This window comes from Taurulus bubalis, assembly GCF_910589615.1.
Source record: "Taurulus bubalis genome assembly, chromosome: 3".
Classification (NCBI taxonomy): Eukaryota; Metazoa; Chordata; class Actinopteri; order Perciformes; family Cottidae; genus Taurulus; species Taurulus bubalis.
In genome coordinates this window covers 7,884,394-7,909,573 of record NC_136591.1, presented here as the reverse complement: position 1 = coordinate 7,909,573, position 25,180 = coordinate 7,884,394, and the positions used below count along the sequence as shown (strand labels likewise).

Below are 25,180 nucleotides of genomic sequence, written 5' to 3'. Positions count from 1 at the left end.
AGTAAAAAGGTGGCATAAAAAAAGTGTCTCAAAACTGTACTGAAGCCCAGTGCTTGAGTAGATGTACTGAGTGACTTTGACCACTGGTTATAATATTACCTATCAAAGCAGCATATACTAGCATTTTAGCTTTTAGTCTGTTTTAATAAAACGTTGGCATAGGAGCTTGTTGTATATTCTGTTTGACTCGCTGCCTTTGATGCCTGAGATCAAGCATCACATCAATGAGAAAAGTCGACTCTCTGTACTTTGTGACCTGAGTGGGGAAAATCACGGAGTTCCCCTTTAAATCGCTTCTTTTATGTCTTATGATGATGTGCGAGGACTGGCTGTGGTTTCATTGGCCCACATGGCTTTAAACACCCACATTTACTTATAAAAGGCTAATTTGTTGTGTGTCTGTATTGAAATCAACTATCAGGAATGTGACTAATTACTTGGTTAGTTTGACAGCGAGCTCCCGAGCATGGGAGGTTTGAGGGCAAGTAGAGGGTGCTCACTTGACACACACACCATGTGGGCGGAGTAACACCCGGTGATATTCCCCGAAATATGTTTAGGAATATATCTATGCCTGTTTAAACAAAGTGTCATAACATTTACTAAAGGTTTTTCACGGCACAGCGCAATGTGCACTTCTTGGTCATTGTAGGGCTGTATGTGTGTATGTGTGTGAGTGTGTGTGTGTGTGTGTGTGTGTGTGTGTGTGTGTGTGTGTGTGTGTGTGTGTGTGTGTGTGTGTGTGTTACTCACACATACTTCAGCAGAACTGCCTGGACTTCCATCCCTGAGGAGTTCCATCTGCAGGTGGGAGCCAGCGAATCTAAACACACATACATTGATACACACACACATACATACAAATATATGAGTCTATACAATTAATATTTATACAAACTTTAATGTAATATTCAATTCAATTCAAAATACTTTTCTATCATAAAGGTTTATGTTTTATTCCTGGAACCTTTAAAGGAAAAATTTCACAATTTGAGAGATACACTTATTCACCAAAAGCATTGTGAATATTCACAATGCTTTTGGTGTGAACGCAGCACATTAGAAGAACTTTAATGCCATGCACCCCCATATCTGCGTAGTCAATACAAGGCTACTGCCAACAGCTGGTTAGCTTAGCTTAGCATAAAGACTGGAGAGAAGGGTTAGGGCTCAGTTCAAAGCTAACTAAATCCATCTACAAGCACCTCTTGAGACGTTATATTTCATATGGTTAATCCAAAGATTAATAATAGCGGTTTTACAGGCTAGTTATGTGGCGGACAATTTCAAGGCCTGGGTACAGTGACATCCTGGAGTCTCTGCTGGTTTCCCCCAGTTTCCAGTCCTTATGCTAAACTAATGCGTGTTTACTCTACAGACGTAATTGCCAAAACATATTCCTTAAATTCATGAAGCTTTTTAGTTATTCTTTCTCATTCAGTAGATTTTTTTAACATTTGCATTTTTCATGAAAGACTTCTTGTTTTACCGAGAACAAATGTCTTGCTAACAGCCCGGTTGCTAACATGTACGAGCAATCCAATAGTATTACTGTACTCCTGCAACAAAGATGGCAGCAGCTGATTAACCAGGGAGCTAGAAAGCTGAGCCTGTTAACACAAATTAGATTTGATCATTTAGTCTGTGTGTGTGTGTGTGTGTGTGTGTGTGTGTGTGTGTGTGTGTGTGTGTGTGTGTGTGTGTGTGTGTGTGTGTGTGCTGTAAGACCTGCTAATATACATATATTTATGTCTCACATCTCCATCTCCTCAAGGTCAGACGAGGTTGTGGTACTTACAACCCCCTCTTGAAATCACAAAGCCAGATTCTCTTTGTGTGTGTCAGTGTGTGCTCACATATCCAATACATAAAGAAAAATGCCAGCTGGGCAGATTCACCTCGCACTCATTTACAATTCTGACATCATCCAAGCTTTACTGTGTCTGCTAGGGGCCTTTATACTGAAATAACCTTAGTATCTGCATTATATATAACATCTATAGACCCTCTAGCAGAGATAAAATATGTTAACAAACCCAGATACTGGAGCAAATGAGTACTGAGAAATCATTGCAAGCTTCAAAAACCAATCAACAAAGAAAAATTCAGAAAGACTACGTCTAATACAGCCAGCACCAAACACACTCAATGAGAGGAATTTTAAGAGATCAATAAGGAACTCTTATGTGAACCCACAGTGGAGCAGTGCAGATTATAAGGCCTCAATAAACTGGATCATGGTTGGTTGAAAAAGGGGGATTTGATTAATTAAGTAGGTGATGGTCAAATGATGATGCAAACCTTTCAGACCACTGAAGAGCTTTTAGTTCTACTGACGGTGCCACTAATTGGGATTAATAAAGGGACATGATATGAGTGAGAGTCAGAAAGCTGGTGACTGGTTGCATTAATTCAACTTGCTATAGGGATCGCTATTACTATCAGCTACATTACTATTCGTCCTACTTAGAGCACTTAAAGTCAGTCAAACCCACGGATGCTGGTGTTGATGAAAGTGAGATTAGTTAAGTTTCATTCGATTCCTGGAAGTTAATGGGATCAGATAGCAGTTCATCTCTAGAGAAGGTTAAAACAGCATTACGTGTCATCAAAAATGGACTCCACCCTGTAAATCAAATATTTATGAAATCAATTATTTCACTGTCAATAAACAAATGCGAGATATCAAATTGCTGCTCCACTTCGTGCTTTAATGGAGCAAATTCACAGCAGACGAACACGAGTATCAGTATTTCAGAAATGGCAGCTTTTAAGATATAATATGTTAAAGCACTTTATAAAACTGTCAAACTACCCCCTTTGACTTTAAAACAATACATGTTTAACCAGAACAAGTAGAGCAGGAGAACTAATCAGTAGATCGGGACAGAGACTGAGTGGTGTGTGCTCTGAGGCACATATGTGGGATGGAGAAGAGAATGATTTCAGGGCGGCTGCAGCTGTTTGTGCAGCTCAGGAAGAGGTGAGGGGCGGTGGTCGCGGTGGTGATGGTGGTAATGGGGGAGGAGGAGGGGGAGGGTTTGCAGGTTACCTGAGCGTGGAGCGAGGAGGGGTAGGTGAAAGCGGGTGGGAGGGCCGGCGACAGCTCCGCCGGGTACAGCGGGTATGACGCCCACACATCTGGGCTGCTGGGATATAGACCAGGCACTGTGAGCTCATCTGTGGAAAGAAGAAGAGGAGGAGTGGAGTGAGGAGAGTGGCCAGTGGATGGGTGGGTGGCTAGAGAGACAGGGTGGAGGCGGCGGCGGCGGGGGTGTTCGTGGAGGTGGACTACAGGGGAGTATGAGTTATCTGAAGTAGCTTCCTCTCGTTTCGTTCCCTTAAACCAACTGACCGTTTGCTAAACCCTCAAACAGCCCAATGTCCAATCATTGTTTAGCAACCGTAACTAGTCATGGCAGACCTGTCAAGCCTGGGGTTTCTCGACATGCCAAAGCAGTGTGCATTGGGCTGCAGTGAGAGCGATACTACTTGGCAGATTATTTGAAGGATGGTGTGTTTTCTTTCTGAAAACAAAACAGCAAAAGTGTGTGGAATGGATTAAAATATGTGTTCATCTGCTCAAGCCTGAAATACAATCGGTAGCATGTTCATCCACGAGATTAACAACCGTGCTATTAGATTTGGGCCATTTTTGGCAGCTCTGTACTGCTTTTCATTGGATTTGGGGGAAATGACATCTAAGCTAACCTAGCCAACAACCCAACGTTTACCTTTTCTCTTAGAACTGTAAGTGAAAAACATACATTGTTTTGTTAGCATACAAAAAAATAGGAGGATTATCTATCTCTACACTGCAATACAAGACGCCTTTTATTAATTTAGCATTGAACTACATGTCTTCTCAGGGTCATGAACTGATCTGTGGGCCTAGTTAGCACAATGTCTTGCCTAAACCTAGTATGTAGCATGTAGTGCACATCTAAGATCCCTTTCTACCCCAATTCTTGTTTTAAACCGAGTCAGCTGGAAACATTATTAAATCAGCCAGAGATGACGCACATTGGCTTGGTTAGCTGCAGCTCTGACAATTGTTGTTCTTCTGCTTGAAATCAGAATAACATTATTTCCCAAAAATATTTTGAGTCGAATCTGTCTCTGTTATTATTCTAAAACTGCATATGTCCCGCGTGAGAACGGAAAGCTTAACAGGCGTAGCAACACTCACTAAGAGGGCAGGGATTACCAAACAGTCAATTACACTAAAACTGACTCAATTCGGGATAAAATGAGAGGAAACCATCCCAGATATGAGGAATTACTCAAGTCGAGTGTAAAGCGACTGTGAAAAAAAAGAGTATAGTGCGTGAGTGAAGAGATATAGGTGGCAGTGCAGCGTGGTGCAGAGTAAGTGTACAATGCAGAATCTGAAGAAACAGCAGCTGATTGAAGAACCATCAGATAGCCGTACTTAAGGAGCAGTTTCCCGGTGCTCTCTGTTTCTCCCGCTCAGTGTTAATCACAGCATGATCAGAAAACTGGCCGATTTAAACCTCTCTTATCAGGAAATGACAGCAATTTCTCTTCTGGTGATTACGTCACGGTTTCATTAATTGTTTCCTTCCATTTTCCACTGAGGCCCAAAGTACACACCCTTTCTCTGGCGAAAACAGATGCAAGATAAGAGCGGTCTGGTCATTGAGGAGGAATGTACAACCGCAGCTGGCCTATGTTCACCTATCGGTGGCTGATTCCTGCAGAATCCTTCACCCCTCGGAAAAATATTTAACTAAATTGAGAATTAAAAAGAGACTGCAGAGTCCATTAGCATATTCAATACACGCCTGATACTCAAAGGCTTTGATTCCAAATAACTAGAGCCATGGCTAATAGTGAACATGAACTGTTTATGAGGCATTAATCTCGCAGGGGGATGTGTTGTTTAGGGGGTAGAAGGCTCATCAAGTTAACTCACTATGGCACAGAATCGTATTTCAAACTAATCAGGTATCAGGAGTTGGGGATGATCCAATTCTGGTCACAGGTTACTAAAATAAATGCTATTAACCTCTTTCCACATAATGGCAAGGTTTCGATGAGGAATAAAACACTACACTAATACAAAATAAAATCAGCTTTTCACTGTTAAGCAGCCGAGTCAATCTTCATTTCTCGTGTGTAGTCACAGCTGAAGCACAACTTCTCTACTAATGACAAATAATGGGTACCAGCTGTCCAGTCGCCTCAAACACGAGCAACTAATGGCCAAAGGAAGCTGCAACACAGAGCAAAAAGTAAGACGACAAATGTTCGCAGTACTCACATGGGTCTCTGCTGATGAACTGAGGCCCGGGGCTCTGCTGGGAGGGAAGGGGGTTGGGGGTCCCCACCAGCTTGTTCTTGGCCATCTTGGTGTTGGCCTTGGCGAACTCCAGCCGAAGGGTCTGAGGGATCTCCGGATCAAACCGGACCCCCTGAGATCAAACGGAAAGATGAGTTAGCAAAGACATAGTTTCTTAGCGAGCTTTTATCCAGGCTCTTGGAATAGAATAGATGGCCTAGTTGATCAAAAGAGTGTAAATATCATAAGGGCTCGCTCAGCATTGGATTTTTTAAAACTTTTTATACGACTTATTATTATAATATTGTTCATTGCCATTTCTATTTTTCCGAAGGTTTGAAAGGTGAATATCAGATTGTGTTTGTTTGTGAGATGGAATCAAACTCTTGGCAGTTAAGCTGCGAGTCATCGTTCAACATGTGTAATCATTGTATAATTGCAATAGGTTTCATGATTTGTACGTACATGATTTTAATGTATACTTTGACATTGGGTATTCCAAATAATATATTTGATGATTTTTGGAAGTTTCAATGGTTTTATATGATGAAAGTTGAGTATCAACTCATTTCCTGCAAGGAGTGACAACATATTTATCAAGTTGTTCTTAGATATCTTTGGATTTCCTGGAGGACTTCTCAAACTCAACACATAATGATGGCGCTTGATGAGTAATTAGTAACACTGTACCTTAAACAACACGATTCATTATTGTGTTCACTACTGAATTGCCAATGTTATAACTTAAGAGCAAAAACAAACTGCTAGACCTAACAGTTTTGTGCCTGAAGCAGACTAAGTTAGCCCACGGAGGAGACCGTTCTAATGCATGTCTTCCACTTCCTTCTCATTCTTGTTGTGTGTTGTTTAGACGTCCATTGGGATCTGGCTGATATCTGGGATTGACACGTTGTTTCTTTTCATCTTCCAGCATTTTATTACTGAATGAACCTCCTAAATCTCAGTGTCCAGGAGACATTTTCAGTTGCTTAGTCTATGAAGCCTGCTGTTAAGAAAGGCTCACTGTGGATTATAGTTATCCTGGTTGGACGCACGTGATGACGGGTAACACCCGCAATTGAAAATCAGAACCTGATGACACAAAGCTGGCTGGCGTAAGATGTCATTTACACCGTAGTCAGGCAAGCCACGAGGCCCTTGTTTTTCTCTCCCTAATGAACTCTGTAACTGTAACTTAATATCATGACATCAAATCCGCCATTTGTCGTGACATATTGCCAGCAACACTGCTTAAAGCGAGCCAAAACATTCGGCCAAATTCTTGAGATGCCACTGCTTAAAGCCTTCAGATATACTAGTGCTCGTGACAAGCCAAGTAAAGATTTCTTTCTCTCGTACAGTTTGATCCCCACATGTGCACTAGTCCAAACAATTTCTAAGAAAAGTGACATAAACAAAGGTCTTCTTCATCCGAAAACCAAGCAGCTATTTGTTTGTCCCCTGTGGAAGCAACAAGGCATGGAAGAATTTCGCCAGCAACTATAAGCACCCACTAATTAACCTTGTTTGATTGTCTGTAAAAGAAAACACGGACGGTCCGATCAATGGAGGAGCAAAGTAGCAAAGAGTAAAGTTCTCTGCAGCGAAAGATGTTTTTTCTCTGCTTGTCCCTGCAGGCTCGGGCAACGCTGAGCTGAAACAAGCGAGGGATGACTCTTCTCATGAAGGGGAGGGAATTAACTAGGATTGCCTTGGCTCAGTGCGCTCGCAGCTTCTGCCAGTCGAGGCTACAGAGGTATAATAAGGTACATGGATATAATGAGGCCTGAGCACATCTCGAATCTCCTCCTTAAAATGTGTCTTATAGCTTCTTAGCACTTCTGCATGCACGGTTTCGGTGACGATTGTAGTTCTTGCAAGGGTGTTGTTGGGAGAATCAAGTGTTTTTAAAAGAGATCTGCTCTGCTTTGACGGGAAACGAATCCCCTTCCTTCCCTCTGTCTTTCTTGTATTTCAATATGCAGATAGATGTTTGCAAAAATCTGGCTTATCTCCATATGACCCCCGGGACACAGCTTTTCCCCGAAAAACAAGAGCACTGTTCAATTCTCAGCCCCACTGAGCGATTCTATGGAAACAGTCTGACTATTGTTGGCTCATAATAAGATGATAATTTTTATACTTTCTTCAACTCTCTGCTCTGCCTTTGATGCGCACCAAAAAACTCAATGAAAGTTGACAGACTCCATTCGCGTTGTCACAGTCCCACTTTAGGAAGATGATCAAGCTGATCTTTTTTTGGGACAAAGGGATGAACAAAAACTTAAGAAGCATTACAGAAAAAGATGTGGTGTACTTCTAGATGCCTTAAAAAAACAAGTGGGAAAATAAAGCAGGGTGAGAGCTGGTGTTCATTACTGTCTATCTGTGCTTTGTTTCAAGAGAGCTGAATAAAACCCTGTGAGGATGGGCTCTCTTTCATATTCTGCCGCATCAAGGCTCTCTACTGAGCTACATTCTGAAATAAGTGAGATTAAAATTAAACCCTAGATCAATATCTGCTATTTATATGTAGAAGAAGAGCTAATGGTCCTCCTGACCTTGCAGGATCCAGGGCGAAGCTTTAAGAAAGAAGGCTTTATTTACTCAACCAGAAACCCTCAGACATATGTATTTAAAGCAGCCACGATATGTTTGTCTTTACTGCCTTTTCTGTCTTTTCGCATGTGATAGAAAAGGTAGGAATGTCTGGATTTCCCTGATATCAGATGCATTTGCAGAGAAGATGCAATTTCAAGTCATCACAAGAGATACTAGCGCTGAGCTGGTGCTTGAGAGGAGCACGAGGAGGGCATGACACTTACGTTCAACGCATTCTTAGCAGCCTCCGCCTCTGATCGACTGTCAAAGCTGACAAACCCCACCGGCTGGGGAGACAAGAAGACAGAACAAAAGAAAGAAACATGGTTTAAGGCAGGAAAACTGAGTCGGCATTTCTGTCTGAGTGACATGGACATGCTTTTTTTTCTTTTTTCTATTATTTCATTTTCATATCATACCCAAATCCCCCCCTCCCTTCTTACTCTCCCTCTCCCCTCCCTCTCTCTCTCTCTCTCTCTCTCTCTCTTGCCCTGTTTATAAAACTGTTGCGACCGAGAGAGAGGGAGAGTGGGGGGGTGAAATGGAGGCTGGCCGCTAACATTGTACAAGGGGAGTTCATCATTCAGCTCCCATATGCCCAAATACGGACAATGTGAGAGCGAGAAAGTGCGTGAGTGAGTGTGAGAGAGGCAGAAAGGGGAGCTGAAAAACGAGAAGAGATAGAAAATAAGATTAATGGGAGGGGGGGGAATTTAGAGGTCGAAGGTGAGAATAAAAACGAAAGCAAGCAGAAAGCAAGAGGTAGAAATAGTTTTTAAGACCTCCTGAAACAGGCCTGTCAGTTGAAAAACATGCAACACATCTATTTCACCGGTGCTTGTTTTGTATTCTGGTGACATCACTTTCGAGCCTGTGCCTGCAGTAGGAAAGGTGAGTGAGCAAGAGGGAAAGGCACAACAAAAAGACAACAAAAAACCCACAGTGATGCAGGTTCGGGTGTCAGATTTCAAAACGCTGTTGCCGAAATGAACAAAGAATGCACATTTTTGCGGCGTATCCGTGTGTGGATGGGGATGCTGAGAGGAGGTGGGGGTGAGGAGAAAATAAAAACTCTAAACATGTTGCTCCCATGGGGTCGCACGGCTGCGTGTGATCTGGAAAAGCAGTCTTGGGTTATGGGAATTTTGAACAAGTAGAGAAAGAGGAGGAGGAAAAAAAGAAAAGAAGAAAGATGAAAAAAGAAAGACGGCCTAAGTGAAGACGTCAGGAGGAGGAAGCGTAACAGGAATATAAATAGAAAGGGTCTGAGATCTGGCTCTTGCTATATATGGAGATGGCTGTGTGTTCTCGGACTGGAAGGGAGAGGGGGATCGATTGATTTATGCCGCCATTGTCATTGTCATTAGTCGGGAGGACTCACTCAAAACAAGGACAAGCCGGAGGAATATTGTACACCACTTTGCGATACCTGAACTTAAGCAAGTTGGCGTCTGTCGTGGGGAAGATGGCCATTATGAAAGTATGAGGCCCGGTGGGAAGGTGCAATAGGTGGCCAAAGTGCACAAAGAACGTCTCACTTATTCACTCAACAGGCAAAACAAAACGAACAAAACCCGCACAGACCACATTTTTCGACATTATGAAATTTGGAAAGCAGCAGGTTAAGCGAAGGCTTGTTGCCTTTGAGACGCTGATCATTTAAAGATTTACTCAACACACAGTATTTTACTGCCCCCTCTGAAAGATAGTGTGGCTGGGTGTGGAAGAACACCTGTAACCACATTCAACAGTGATGGTACACTTCAATTAACCAATACAGGTCGGTAAAAGCAAGACTTCCCGGGAGTGTTATACGGTTACTCTTTACGTATTTTTTAATCAAAAATACTCATAATACTAGACACAAAACAATAAGGTGCAATATAAGAAACAAAGCATTCATAGTAATCGTATCACAACAACAATGAATGATAATAAAGTTAAACTAGAATAAATATATTTAAATAAGATTTGAATAGTTGCCTATTGCCTTTTGAAAGAATGTTACAGCATGAAGCTACAATGAAGCAAAAAAAAAAACAGGAAAATCCCAAACCATGCAATGGGATTTAATAGAAACATCTTTTCTTTGTTCTCAGTTTAGCAAAATCGTCCTAAACAGCTTCTAAGTAGAATGTCTTGTCAGGAAACTTTGTAATGTAGTAATAAGTACACTGACATGAAGCTAAATTGCTTAACTCTCGATGTGGACACTTGTCAGCAGAGCTCATTTCCAGTCCTGCGCCCCTAGAGGCAAAACTTAACCGTCAGGACGGCTCTTGTCAAAACACTCGCTTTGACACCTCAAAATTATTTTCCTGTCTCCCTTCCCATCCCCGCACATCCCACCGGAGTTCACAATCTGTAACTACAAGCATACTATCCGATTGCCAAAGGCAAGTTGGTGCAACACTTTTTCCCTTCCCTCCCCCCAATAAACTGTTCCCCCCTCAATTCCAGGTACTACCTGACAAAGAGTGGTAATCTGTCATAGTCCACAAAACAGAAAACACAGAGAAGAAGAAAAAAAACAGGACAAAGGAAAAACAAAGAATTGAAGCTGTTGATGACCAAGAAATTGAGTAATGCAAACAGTAACAGCATGACGAGAGTATTCATTACGTAGTTTCTTTGCATGGACACACAGCCCTCAATGAGTCTTGTAGCATACCTGTTTAGAAGTGAGCTTTATCAAGGAGCCTTCATAGCCCTGAAACAAACAAAGAACATGTCAAAAAGGGGAACAAAGACAACAGCATGGTGACGGAAATACATATTCAGTTTGTGCCAACTTAAAGCATAACATAGGCATCGAGTAAAAAAAGTAAATGTTTCGCACCTCAGCGTCACCGCTGACTAGATACATTGTGTTACGGGTCAAAGAGCCCTTATGAAGACCATATGGCCCAAATGTTGCCTCTTACCTGATAAATCAAGATTTACTGCTCATGATATAAACCATTTACTCAGAGTACATACCATGGGCATTATCTAAGAGAGATTAGAAGTGCAGCAATTGAGCCATTATTCACTTTAACTGCATCATGTCAACGGTACAAAAAGCTTGCAACGTCTACATGCAGTCACTAGAACTAAACTCCAAGACTCTTTGTGCCTCTGACAACGTGAAGTTTCTGAGGTGCAGCAAATAGCTTTGTTTTTGTATCGCAGGCAGCGAGCCATTTTTCCATGAGACTCTCACACACACACACACACACACACACGTAAGCTTCCCGCGGATCAAGATGTGATTGAACTTCGGCTTTAGGAACACAGACACTTGAACCTCACGGGAGAGTTTTCCATTGCCGTTTATTTCATCACCATTAATGGAGGTCCCATTGACTTCTGGAAAGAAAAGCTGCTAAGAATAGCTGCAGCCCATCAATTTAAAACATACAAACATACCTTAAATGGTCTGAACAGGAGATAGAGCTCCCGCGGCTTAATATCCAGGGGTAGCCCACTGACAAATAGCGTTCGGACCTGAGGAAGACAAGAAAGAGATCATGTATTTTTCATTAACCTCCTTTAGTTATAAATAGCTACCTTGAATACAGTACCTGACAGTAACGGATGAGGTAATGAGGAAAAGGACACTGAACATGAGTTAAATAGTTATCTCACTAAAAGATAGACCTTTCAAATACTGAAAGGGATGTCTTTCAGCTCGGCAAACACATTCACACACAACTTTTCTACATTAAGTTTATTGTATTCTCCTGTGTGATCTGCTGCCTGCTGAGTTTTACGGCAATCCTCCCTCGCAGCTCTAGCCTCTGTTTTACATTTGAACTTTTCAACTTGCAACTTGAGCTGGCATTGCTGGGGAATTACAATGTATATGCTTGCAGAGAGAGAATAAAAGGAGAATGTAATTGTTGCGGCCTTTTAGGTGAAAGAAGTTGTTATAATAATTATGTGTGTTGATAGAGAAGAAAATGGATGGCACTATGAATGCTCTACCAGGACTGCAGGTGAAGTTTACGTTTGACAAAAGCAGCAAAAAACTTCATATGGTGACCTCACAGTCAACCCTGAGAGTTGAAAAATGAATAACAAAGCATGACTCATCTGTGAACTCATCTGTCGTACTTGTGCTAAGAAAAGGGATAAACTTGAAATATTGCCCTGGAAACTATGGGGAGAATGTACAAGATAACAACTAAATTACCGTGCACTGAAATGTAAAGAGGGCAGTTGAGCAACACATATCTGAAGGCCTGCCACTCGAATGTCCAACAGAACTGTCCAATTAAAATCGTAGAGGAGTTGATGCAGAATATTCCTTTTGTAAAAGAATATATTTAAAGAAAAAAAACAGTAACAATAAATGTCCATTCGATATGATGCTGCACACAGCTAGCCTAACTTAGCAAAAGACTGGAAACGGGGAAACAGTTCAAAAGATCCCCAATTATTAAATCTTTGTTTAATCGGCAAACAGAAATGTAACAACAATATGTTGAATAACCCCATCAAGCTGCCATGTCTGAACAGCAGTAGTTATTTTAATATACATGCATATGCAGACACACAAAGCACCAATGGAACATTTAGTAAACACAGACAAAGAGCCACTCCGAGACACAGGTGTGAGACGTCCAGTCACAAGTATTCTACTTGTTAGATGTACTTGTAGATGTGTCTACAAAGAGTTGTTCACACATGTATTTCTAACAATAAGATACAACATTTGTCTTCTAATAACACAAAATCTCTCTCAAGCTTTAAAAAGCAATGACCATTTTTTCCAGTTAAATGATACTAAGATAACCGGGGCAGAGATTACACAATTTTAGACAGTTTTATTAAATTAACGGGCACTAATCACACCTCATACCTGGAATTATCACCTAATTGAAGTTGGCTTGGTACAAGAAAATAATTGCTTTCGTGCACAGGAGACATCAAAATGAAACAATAGACTGTGAGCGTCAAACAGACATCCAGCAGCTCCACCCTACACCCACCCACATCAATAATGTGATAGCGGATTTCAATGTGTAATTTAATTATTTATTCAATATTCTGAATCTATTTAAGGTTGAATTTAGAATAAACCTGTAGGTATGCAATTACACAGAGTGGATTCATAGCTCCCACATTCATTAGATAGTAGATTCACAACTCCGGGGACAAAGGAACTGCTGAACTAACACTACACCTCATTCCCTCATGTAACCTGATACGCACCACTGATGCCAAAGGCAGAGCAACACACAAACAAAGGAGCTTAGCAACTGGGGGAGCAAAAGCTGGCGAGGGCCAAACTGGCCATCCTGCCAACATATCTCACCTCGCCGACTTTCTCACCTTCGCTCTTATCTTATCTTATCTGAGTCAAGCTGAACCCTGCAGGGCTGTCACTGGGCTCCGTCTCTGGCAGGTCTGTTTAAATAAACTCTCTCAGCGGGTCTCCTTATATGGAGTCACATAGGAACAAAGAGTCAGAACAGGATGGTATCAATCAGACACGAGCGAGGGCAGTTGCTGACAGCGCTTAGGGCCGATGATTCTAATAGTGTGGCAGTAAAAAGGTCAGTGGAAACAGAAGACGTGACGAAACGAGAAAAGCCCAAAAGACGTTTTCGTCGTAGACAACCAATTCACACAGACTGGCATCAAAACTGTAGGTTTCAAATGTCTATTAAGGACTTGAAGCTGCACATGGCCACAAAATGATGCAACACCATTAAGTAAATATATTGGCCCTGACGCTTCTTAAGTAATATTTACTCAAATGGTACCTTCAACAGAAGGTTGGCCTACGTCTTAAGACAATCTTGTTATCTAACTCTCGTTAACCAAGTTATCTGAGATCCCATCTTTGATTTTAACTGCCATCTTTGGTCATGAGGCCAACAGAAACTTGAGAGCTGGATATGCTCCACGAGTTCAGACAAACACACACAACAATGATTCCTCTGCACACAGGACAATGAGACATTCTTGTCTGTGCCAAACCTCTTTCCCGAGAGTTTCTGACGTCAGCTGTTGTGATATATGATCGGCTCGTCGTGTGTGTCCGGTGTGTAGTTGAATGAATCACAGATGTACGTGTCAACAGCTCTCTCCCACACGCATCTGCTGCTGATCACGGTATTGGCCTTTATTTACCTTGGTTTGACATGAGCTCGAAGAGGCATTGTAAACGCCTTGACACCAGGTAAAGTGAAACATCACATTTTTCATGATGTAGTAAACTGAAGGTCAAGCCAGGGGTTGAGCAGATTCTGCAGATTCGTACAAAAGCAAAGATACACCCCATGCCACCGTTTTATTGGGTTTTAGAAGCATTGCTTTATTGGCTCCTCGTGAGACACATAGCTACATTTCTATAGTGCTGAGCGGCCTGGTATGGGCCTTTGAATCATTGACCATTTATGGCATGCTCGCACACCAACACGAAGGCAGGCTTCGTTCAAAAACAGCAGCCCATACCTAGCACAAGCCAGCTGAGTACTTCACAGCCGGCGTACCAGTGCAGTTCCCTGGCAACGCCTTAGCAGAGTACAGCAGAGTTTCGAGCCCCAGGGCAAAAACATCACATCCTATTAAGGCCACTTCTGCAGCAAGTCCCATGGGATCAATGCACCTCTAATCAGTGAGTCTTGACTCCACAAGCCCCGCATGAGGTCATCACCTTATTGATACTCTATCATCGCTCCTTGAAGGTTTGCTGCTGCCACCCTAAGGCTGCAGGAGGAGGGGTGGGGGCTGTGTGAGGCATTATCTTGAAGGACAACTTTGGTTTATCAAAACCTTTTTTCTGCATGTTGCGATAACATTGCACTCACAAAAGTAATTTCTGAGATCTGAGAAGTGTTAACGATTATTTTTTATCATCAATTATTCATCTTAATTATTTTCTCAATTAATCCTTTTGCCAATAAAATGTCAGAAAATTATGAAGAATTACATCATTATTTCCCAGAGCCCAAAATGACGTTATCAAAGTCCTGGTTTTATCCATCCAACGGTCCAAAACCCTAAAATATTTAGTTTATACTGTGTATGACGGAGAAAAACCACAGAAACTGCAACAAGAGAATTGTTTGTGTTGTTACTGTCGAATATTATTTGCCAATCAACTATTCGAATAACCAACCAATCAATTTTGCTCTACCGGGGACAAGATGACATTACTAGTCTACCTTGGCAAGACACCCAATCATTCAGACCATCATAAAGGTTGTATCTATCACTTAATTTGGAAGTCAAATGAAAGTGAAATAATCCCTCAACGACAAGAACAGAAGGTCAAATTTATAGCAGGAAGTCAGTCCGGATGGTAACAACAAACAATTTGCATAATAGTTCCACAGTTCCCCTTTGTATTCACCTCCAAATACATCTGGCTAGCCTGGAAGGTTTTAGAGGAAACCTGTCTGATCGTCTGACTGCTTGTTTGAAATTTGAATTTATTTTGTGAACATACAACTACCTCCAAAAGAAACAGTGGCTAAAACTAAAAACATCAGATCCAAGTTATAAGCCAAGATTATTCTATTAGCCAGATTAAGTAATATAACTACAAAAGAGGATACATTTAGCTAAATGTTTTTTTTTTTTTTTCTGGCTCAACTCATAAAAATGCAAAGCTTACTTCGGTCCGGACCTTCAACCAAACCGCCTTTCCCCTGTGAAATGTCATGAAGCTTTAATTAAAGAAGGTAAAATTGACTCAACAACTGACTGGAACACCATTCAAAACGTGCATTAAAGTATCTCCGATTTTTTTTCCAGAACAGGATGCAATTTGTCAGCCAATAAAAAAGCTGCCTGATAAGTCTGATGAAATGGCCTCGCAGCGTATTCATGTGTCGTTTCTATTCAGCGTGCGTTGTGGACTCATAAAACGTGTTACACCTCTTGCCTCATTACACTATGCGACTTTCTCAGATATTTGCTCCAACTTTAATTGAGTGCTTTTTTGACCGTTCATTCCGGCTGAAATGAGGGACATGACCTTGGTACGATGTGAGATGATTACTATGTGTTTCTTTCTCCCTCCCTCTTTGCGTGTCTGTGTGTGTGTGTGTGTGTGTGTGTGTGTGTGTGTGTGTGTGTGTGTGTGTGTGTTTGACAGCCAAGTTAATAGATACAGGTCTTTCGAGCCAGATGTGGCAGGACACAGCTTTAACCTTGAAGCCTTGAAAGAGAGGGTACAGTAGCCTATTGTAGATGTGAGTGTGTGCGTGCTACGACGCTGTGATTACCTGCATATGAAATCAAAGCTCACATAAAATATGTTATAGCAAAATCCCACTAGTTGCTTGTCAAATTACCGCACAAGTGACCAAGCTAAAAATCAAAATCTACCCATAAGCCCGTGTGAGCACAGGGCAAGTTCAAAGAGTCCCTCCTTAAGAGTCCCTCCTTATTAAAAAACCTCTAACTGACAGACTCCCACGCACTTTTGCTAACCAAGCTGTCACTGCTCTGTGTTGACATCGTACTCCATCATTTTTTTTCTTTCCACTTCATCTTCTGTGTCGGAGAATGTGAAGAGTGACAGACTGCAGGCCCGAGAGGTGTCAGACGACCATAAATGGATGACTCCGTTTTTCCGTTAATCGCCGGGGTTCAGCGGGTCAAGTTTCGCATTCGGGGTCAGAGTAGCACAGGTTAGGCTCGGGTTATTGTGCAGGTCAGGGATCAACTGTGAGGTGGAGCACACTCCGAAACGTCACGAGTGAACTCTGAGAGGAGAGTTTCTTTGTTTTTTTTCTCTCACTCCCACTCCCACAAGTGCTTTTGACCAACAATTACAGCTCAGTAAGGGCCTGTGAATGTTCCAACAGGTTAACCTTTAAAGGATATTTAAAACAAATGACCTAGGAAAAGCAAGTAAGCACCCACTTCACTGCAATTTTCCTGCTCTTACTCTTTTCTTTCCCCTCTCCATTACAGTTTCCCTTCTTTTAAATCTAACCTGGAAAAGAACATTCTTGCGTCTTAATGACATATGTGCTCTTTCTTTCGTATGAACCATTCTTGACCTCAGCGAAAAAGGCCTTAAGGTGTCATTTGAAACGACGTGTGGAAGAGAGAAGCTAGATAGATTGTCAGCTGCACATCAGTTTGACTCCTCGGCTGACAGCTTATAGACTTCATCCACACCTTTCGTACTAGTTTGCTCTCTTCTTCATCTCTCCTATCTGATGCGTGTCCAAAAATGGACTTCACATTCAAAAGCACTCATTAACGCAAAATAATCGGCCAAGTCAGAGTCTGCCTTTCCTGGACTCCCTTTGTTGCCGCCTGCCCAAGTGGACACCTTAAACTGTTTGGTTTTGAGGTTGGGTGGACGGAGGGTCAAGTGTCCCGTGCAAGTGGAGACAAAAACAACAGTAGATACTCAGCCATCCTCTGTGTCTTGGCGAGAAAACGTAAGCCTGCTGCCAATGTGTTCTCTTTATGCGATAGTGCAGCTGCTCCTTTGTTTACCAGGGACAGCACTTAAAGATCCCCCAAAAATGTATTATGTTTTCATTCTGTTTATGTTTTCTTTTTATGGGTTCGAGCGAATGAATTGTCAACACAAATGTCTATCACAAGTTTAAAAAAACGCAATATGACCTTGCTTTACTGTCCAACCAGTATTCCAAACCCAAAATAACAACAATTTACAATAATATAAAACAGATATCAGAAAATACTCACATTAGCAAAGACCAGCAAATGTTCAGTATTTTTGATAATGTGGCAAATTATGATCGGTCAACCGATTGACTTTCAACGAAACATTTTCAAGATGTGTTCAGAGTGTGTCTGTATTTTAAAGCATGACTATTTAACTTTGTATAAGACAATCTGCCTCTTACAAATAAAACAGCGAGCCAATGTTTGCTGACTTTTATCTACTTGCACAGTTGTCACACTATGTTTTAGCATTTAACCCACAATTGGCACTAATGGCCGCCGTTCCGCAGAAGTTACGTACTCCTGCTTTAAAGGTTACTTGAATGTAGGGCTGCAGCTAACTATTATTTTTATTGTCGATTCATCTGTAAATTATTTTCTCGATTAATTGATCGGTTGTTCGGTCAATGAAATGGTGAAATATGTCGATCGGTATTTCCCAAAGTCCAAGATGACGTCCTCAAATGGCTTGTTTTGTCCACAACTCAAATATATTACATTTACTGTTACAGAAGATTAAAGAAACCAGAAAATATTCACATTTAAAAAGCTGGAATCATACACTTAAACAAATAATACATTTATTTAAAAGAAAATATATTATTAAATTATCAATTCAGTTCTACTTGAATGCATCTGAGGGAAACTAGCTGTATTACTAGTGGTTTTGCAGAGGGCCGCCACAGAAAGGTTACACATTCATCGTCATATTGCATCATAAGAAATTATTTTCTGTAAAATGCATTGTCTAAGGTGAAAGTTAGTTTTCTTTTCCTGGAATAGCATATCATTAAAGCCCACAATGAACAGCATCAGACCTAGTTAGAGCTTTTAATGGACTAATCTTGGGCAGTTTGACCTTGCTCACAGTTGGATAGTCGGTCAGACAAATTTCTCCTTGTTGCCGTTCTGCCTGGCTCCCTCTTGTCTTTAGCGCTCTTCCCATGACCATAAAAAGTCCTTCTGTTCAGAGATCTCAGGGTCATGCTTTCAACGTATGGAGCGATAAGGGATAAGGAGTTTGTCTACTGAGACTAAGCTGGTCGAGAGAGAGAGAAAGAGAGAGAGAGAGAGAGAGAGAGTAGGAAGAAAAAGAAGGGAGTGGTAGGAAAGGGGAGAAGAAGAGTGGCAAATTATAAACAGTACCAGGGTGGAGGGAAAGGGGGAGGAAACAGCTAGAGAACAAGATAAAGAGAGGGAAGAAAACGGGTGGGACAGACGAAGGGAAAGGGGGAAGGAAATGGAGGGGAAGGGAGATAAAAGTGTAGAAAGGGAGGAGAGATGGGAGAGGACGGATGGGGTGGGGGCATAGAGAAAAGTAATTAGATGAATTAGAGAAGTATTGTCTGAAAACAAGTGCAGAAAATAGTGTGAAGGAGGGTTGAGAGAAGATACCCTATATACTGTACGGCGAATAATTATAGCTTGTGAGTAAGCAATATTAAAGTGGAGGTGACAGACCAAGCACATAAATACAGTATGACAAAGCAAGGCAAGATGGCTGACGCTGTCGAGGCACAAACTCACACCTCTCACAACGGTGTCGGGTATCATCAATTACAAAGGAAATTCAAAAGTTGACAACGAAGGCCTTTAAATGAAAGCAGCACCATATAAGAGGCGTCACACCAAACTCTCGGTCAGTTTTGATCGTTTATATATAGCTGCATGTATATTTAAATATCGAGTACAATTCTTAATCTCTTTGTTTTTTTCTTTTTGTCTCACATCAGTTCAGCCGGATCCTTTGCCAGCCGTTGCTGACGCTAAGCCTTGTTGTTGTCTTTTCAAATACCTCTTGTCGCACAGCTGACAAATGGCTAAGATAAGATGACAATTCCCCTCGCGCTTTTAAAAATAAACTCCTACCTATCAGGCGGACAGATGGAAGGGGGTTTTAACGGTTGGTGTGAGCCTGTTTTTACTGGGTGTATTAACTTATATTTCATGGTATATCTATTTTTGTAATTTTACTTTGTAGTCTTAACCTACATTAAATATCTTCTCATATTGCCTTCAACGATACCTGACATCCGTTGGATGTTTTCCCTGTCGCCCTATCATGGCCACTTTACCCTCCGAGCTACCCTGCGATAACGTTTCATGTCACGGAGCGTTAACATATCTGCGTGCCCTTTTCGTGGATACGTGCACAAGCACGGACCACACACATACCCACACCGCCGTGCGACAGCCGTGGCCTCCCTCCGCTTTGCCGTGCTTCTCCAGCAGCACAGTGCTCCCCACCTACGTCTCTTCATGGAAAAGGTCACGCTGGCCACATGACCTGCTATTTGAAGAGGACCCGGTGGATACCCAGAGCAGGCCAAGCACAATCCAATTACACCCCAGGGAGATCCGGCGCATTTGCTGAACTCTGCTTGAGTGATATTCTGTTTCTCTTTGGACACTTGTAAAGATCCACTTACATGTTTATAGTCGGCCCGAACTAGAATCAACAGATACCTTGTGAAGTTCAAACCTCTGCTGCGTCCGACTGTTACATCCAGGAGAGACACTCTGTGTTCGCTCATTTGTCAAAAATCAGGTGCGGTTTCACGGTGGACCTCCGAGGCTGGGGAGGTCTTAAATAAACACCAGCTAGCTTGAGGGAAGTTGACAGAAAGGAAGTCAAAGGTCAAGCTTGGTCGGGTGACTTGGTTAACTCAGATACATTTCATGTAGTCACAACCTGTACTTCACCTTGTACTTGTCTCCATTAACACAAAACTGGCCTAACAATAATTAGAAACAAATACATTATTGTTTTCAGTGAACTCTTGTTGAACCTGTAAAGAGCAACGCGTTGGCGCTCTTTGCTTTATAAATGAGTAAAATGATGAACTGATAAATGAAATTTGGGCTGCAACGAATGAAAAGGATTCATAATTGATCAATCTGCCAATTATGTGCGTGAGTCCATAAGCCAAAGATTTTGAGTTTGATATCACACAAACCAGAAAAAAACTGCAAATCCTGACATTTTAGAAGTTGGAAATTGGTATTTTTTTCTTTTAAAAACTAATGAGTGATTAATTATCTATCTAGTTGCTCAATCAGCCAATATGCTAATTGATCAGTTAATCAATTCATGCACTAAAAATGAAGATCTTGATATGATTAACCTTTGGTGAACTGGGTTTGCTCCCTCGCTGCACGCGCTCCCCTCACAACACGTTACCTTCCTGATAGCAAAGTCACGTCTGGAATTCGTCTTCCCACAGTAATCGTGAATATACTTCCAAACATTCCCAAAACAAACAAAACATTCATAAAAGCATGTGCAAATGTTCTGTTAAAACCATCTCACTTTTTAGGCAATTCAAATCTACTTTGAAGAGCCCTCGGGTCTCTTGTCCATACAAGGCCTGGAAACCACAGCTGCTGGAAACATATCTTTGATGTTCACCATGTGAGAGACGGTGCGTCACCTCGACTACATCAGTGGCCGCTGAGTGCCACAGTACGTGAAAGCATCCAGGACGCCTGATAATAAAGCTTTATCAAACCAGCTCATGAGATTAGATGCCGCTGGGGCTGAACCATGTCTGCAACAACCAAGACCATGTTTGGTGAGCACTGGTGCGCAGAAGATAAACATTAAGCATCGTCAAGCTTCGGCGTGCACTGATGATGGCGTGTGAGCTTTGAGCAATGAAGTAGGCATGAGGAGCCGAGCTCGCTACGGCGTTTTACTGGTGCGAATCAGTGATCCATTGAGTCGCATACTACACTGTGCAAGAAGGGGGGGGACGCTGTTGTTCAGCATGTGAGAGTCATACCAGCGAGGCCGTTAAACTTTGGCTCTCATTAGATCAGAGTTTATGGTTACTTTAGTGTTGTTCAGCACAAAGCTAAATTCTAAATCCGCTGCGTTTGTGAACTTGGTGAGTGTTTCGTCGCAGAAGATCGGGATGGGACGGTCAGAGACTCCGACACAAACAGTTGAAAATGTCAAATTAGTTACTTGATCATCCATGAAGCAGATTTCATTGTACATACATTTAGCTCTGCTCCTGTGAGCCGAATGACTAAACTCCAATGTTCATAAATCATGCGTAAAAAGTGCAAGTCACACACGGAAATTAGTCACATTATTCTTAGTCTTGTGCATGTGTTTTATATGTGTGTGTATGTGTGTGTGGTACAGTAGCCACTAAAACGTGCTGCTTCTCAGCATGCATCACACATCATTACACGCAAGATAAAGTGGTGCTGTCTAACCTTACGTTAATTCACCCGAGTAAATGTAAGTCGCTGCTTGTCTGGACGGCTTCCAAACATTTCCACAACCATTAGACTCCTCGGGCCATCACTCTCTGTGTCTTTCAGTCTGCCTTTTACACAATGCAAGGGGACGACTCCAGTCTGGTTCTCCTGCACGTGGGCATCAAAGCAATTTGAGTCCAGAGATTTATTTATTAAATAAAGTGCCGCTAGAGGAACCATCGATTATTTCACGACTTTTCAAGATTTCTCGAGCAACAGTTTGGTCTATCAAATGTCAGAAAATATCAATCAAATGCAAAACGGATTATCAAACTGTGAATAATAGTGGATCGACTCTTCAATTAATGGAGCAATAGCTTTAGCTCTAAATCAAAGCTGTTAAAAAAATGCTAATGTTTAAAATATGTTGTAATGTGTTGTCCTCTTTGGTTCTAATGCTGAGGAACGATCCTTCCTCTGCTTGCAGCAAAGATGTTTGGTTGCGTAGTGCTGAAACAATTTGTAGATTAATCAATCAACTGGAAATCTGTTAATCGTTAAGTCATTTATGAGGAAAAATGCAGGCCCAAGCTTCTAAAATGGGAAGATTTGCTGTTTTTCTCTGTTTTACATGGCTTTTAACTGAACATCTTGCATTTTTTAGCATTTGCAACCTTCTTATTTATAGATTCAAATGTTATTAAATTCACTGACAACGTACAAGTTTATTTCTTCAACATTAACCATTAGTTGCAGCCCTCCAGTCAAGTGCTGGTACACACAGTATGCTGGCTCTGAAATACCTCTACTGCAGCACCGTACTGAGCACATAAGGTCACGAGGTGAATAAACTGAAGCTCTCCATCAGGTTTCCAAGACGTCCGTCTCTAGTCCGTACCTCATCTGGGTGGTGCTACAGTAACTCCCTGCATCCATAGTAACCTCAACAGTGGACCAAATATGGTATTACATCAGGCTGCGTATGTTCGGCTATTCAGTTACAAAGTGACGAACAGCACCCTGAGCCTTAATCAAATTTCTCCAAGATAAATATCAGATATAATCCGATATACCTTTCTTACATCACTTGGCTGTCGTCTGGATAGAGATACTTCCGTGCCAAAGAAAATCACCCCATGCAAAGAGCACCACTACACATTATTTACAGAGAAGGAGACTTCATGGATCCAGATTGTGCAATGTTTACAAAGGAAAGGAGAAAGAAACTGTTGGGAAATGCATCTCCACCAGGCACCAAGTGGATTACCTCACATGTTTCTATATTTTTTAAATTTTATTTTGCACAAACGATATCGTTCTGGAGTGCTAAGAGTCATATTGATAGAGAGGCTACTCTTGGTTGACTGTTATGCAGTGGGTCTGGGTTACAAAGACTTATTGCGTACATGTTGCAGCAGCAGTTGTTTGAACTTCAATTGCTCCCTCAGCTTCAGTGAAAACTAATTCGCTGGCACTGAACTCCCTTCACTGCTGCTTTTCAGTGTTGGGTGAAGTCTGTCTTCATGGTACAGTGAGCCAGCACGGCCAGGTCTGTTGTCAGGTAACCTATCATTATCTACAATGTAGTAAAACAAGAACTAATTGGGATTTATCTATTATTAAGTCCTGCCTTGTTCCACACTTTAACTGAATGTGTGGTGCTTAACAAAGGAAAGACACATTGCTACAGTCTGAGGGAGGTTGCAAACATTTAAAAATAAATACAATATGCTGTATCTATGTATCTATAAAAAAAAATAACTTAGCAAAGAGAAGAAAAAAACAAGAAGGATAAACATTTAAAAAAAATGATGTACTCCTTTTATGATAATACATGTTGCAGTCGGTCTATAATGACATAGCGGCAACTTTTCCAAGGTAGAACACAATTATTATTTGTACACGTCAGGCACCTCGAGGACCATCATAGGGATAACGTACCGGGGCTGGTGTTTTAATAAAAAAAAACACGCGTCGCATTAATAACATTTATGAAGATATCGCGAGCGGATACATACCTCCTCTTCGTGGTTGGTGAATTCACTCTGCTCGGTTTCCTTCTCGGTTTTGTTATTATTCATTCTGAGTCGGGCTCTCTTCACACTCTCACTGGGACTGTCGGGTCTCTTGTTCTTCCTCGCGCGGTTCCGCTGCTCTTCTTCTTCTTCTTCTCCGGGACCCAGATTTAAACAGTACCGTGCGCGTGCGGCCGCTGTCCTACTGACCCGAGCTTTTCACACTAGTTAGGCGACATCAATGATAATAAGTAAGCTTTTTGTTGTTGTGGTGGTTGTGGTTATTGTTGTTGTAAAAGAGGATAAAAAGTCTGCTGCGAGCGGTGTTTCTGTGCAGTCGGATATTTCCTCAGCCTTCCCTGGAAGTCTTCTCCGGAGGCTCTTGTTGCTGTTCCCCAAATGAAAACACGCTAAATGTTCAGTGGACTGCGCCGCAGGCAAACTTCTCTCCCCATCTCCGCGTGAGGGAGGGATGGAGGGAGGGATGAGGGAGGGGTTTAGGGTGCGGTTAGGGTGGGATGCACCGTCTGCTGGGCTCCGCCGACTCTCATCAAATGCTGCTCCAGAGCTTCGGTGGGAAATCGGTGCCGATCCCCACTCGTCTTTTTTAGACGCAGATGAATGTTATTTTAGTCTCTGAAACATCCCCCCTTGCGATTTGTTTCACAGCGTGTTGTCTACCGGGGCTTATATGCAGATTTTCTTTACCTCCTGTGTTATTATTATTTGACTACTTTAATATTTCTATACATAGGATACTTGTGTTTATATACAGGGATGTGACCAGGGTGTTATAAATAAGTCAACCCATAGACAAAAACATAATCAATAATAGTGTTGCACATCTGAAATACATTGAGTCTAAATTCCTTTCCACTGTTAACACTGTTAAGTTTATTACTTCCGGTCATGACCAAACCGTCAATGAGGCACCTGGTCTATGGCCAAAACAGTTCAGTGTGACAACACTTAGTCTGCTGTTAAATATAATATATACAAATATTGGGAAGTAATGACATGTATCTTCTTTTTTTTTATTGTTGAAATTTCCCCAAAGGCTGTTATTACTTCACAACTTTCCAGGAAAGAAATTACAGAGGCCAAGTCTGTCACCCTGAGGCAGCGGTTAGATCATCAGTTTTGTTAGTTTGTTTTTATGCCTAATGCTGTTGTATCTCTTTATTTATTGTATTTTATACCGTCTGCGTATGCACATGGAAGGCAGCTAGTAGCTTATTAAACTGGTGTTATTAAACACGTGTTGCCTTTGCTTAGACCCCTTATTTTTATACATGGTGAGCGTAGGAGAGAAATACATAAAGTACATAAAATATATCATGAGGTTAATGCACTGCTTTTCATAAGAAAGATAAACGTGTAACTTGTTGATTGTTAAACTTTAACC

At 41.6% G+C, this 25,180-nt stretch overlaps 1 protein-coding gene across 1 annotated transcript; it reads right to left on the bottom strand.

Moving 5' to 3' along the window:
• Positions 1 to 760: 760 nt before the first annotated feature.
• On the bottom strand, positions 761 to 23,841 carry rbpms (RNA binding protein, mRNA processing factor; the record flags this gene model as incomplete). The annotated part of the gene is made up of 7 exons (XM_079214736.1): positions 761 to 823; positions 3,053 to 3,180; positions 5,285 to 5,435; positions 8,128 to 8,190; positions 10,575 to 10,613; positions 11,312 to 11,389; positions 23,779 to 23,841. 7 exons carry the CDS (start codon positions 23,839 to 23,841, stop codon positions 761 to 763), a joined length of 585 nt encoding a protein of 194 aa, XP_079070862.1.
• Between the last annotated feature and the right edge of the window lie 1,339 nt (positions 23,842 to 25,180).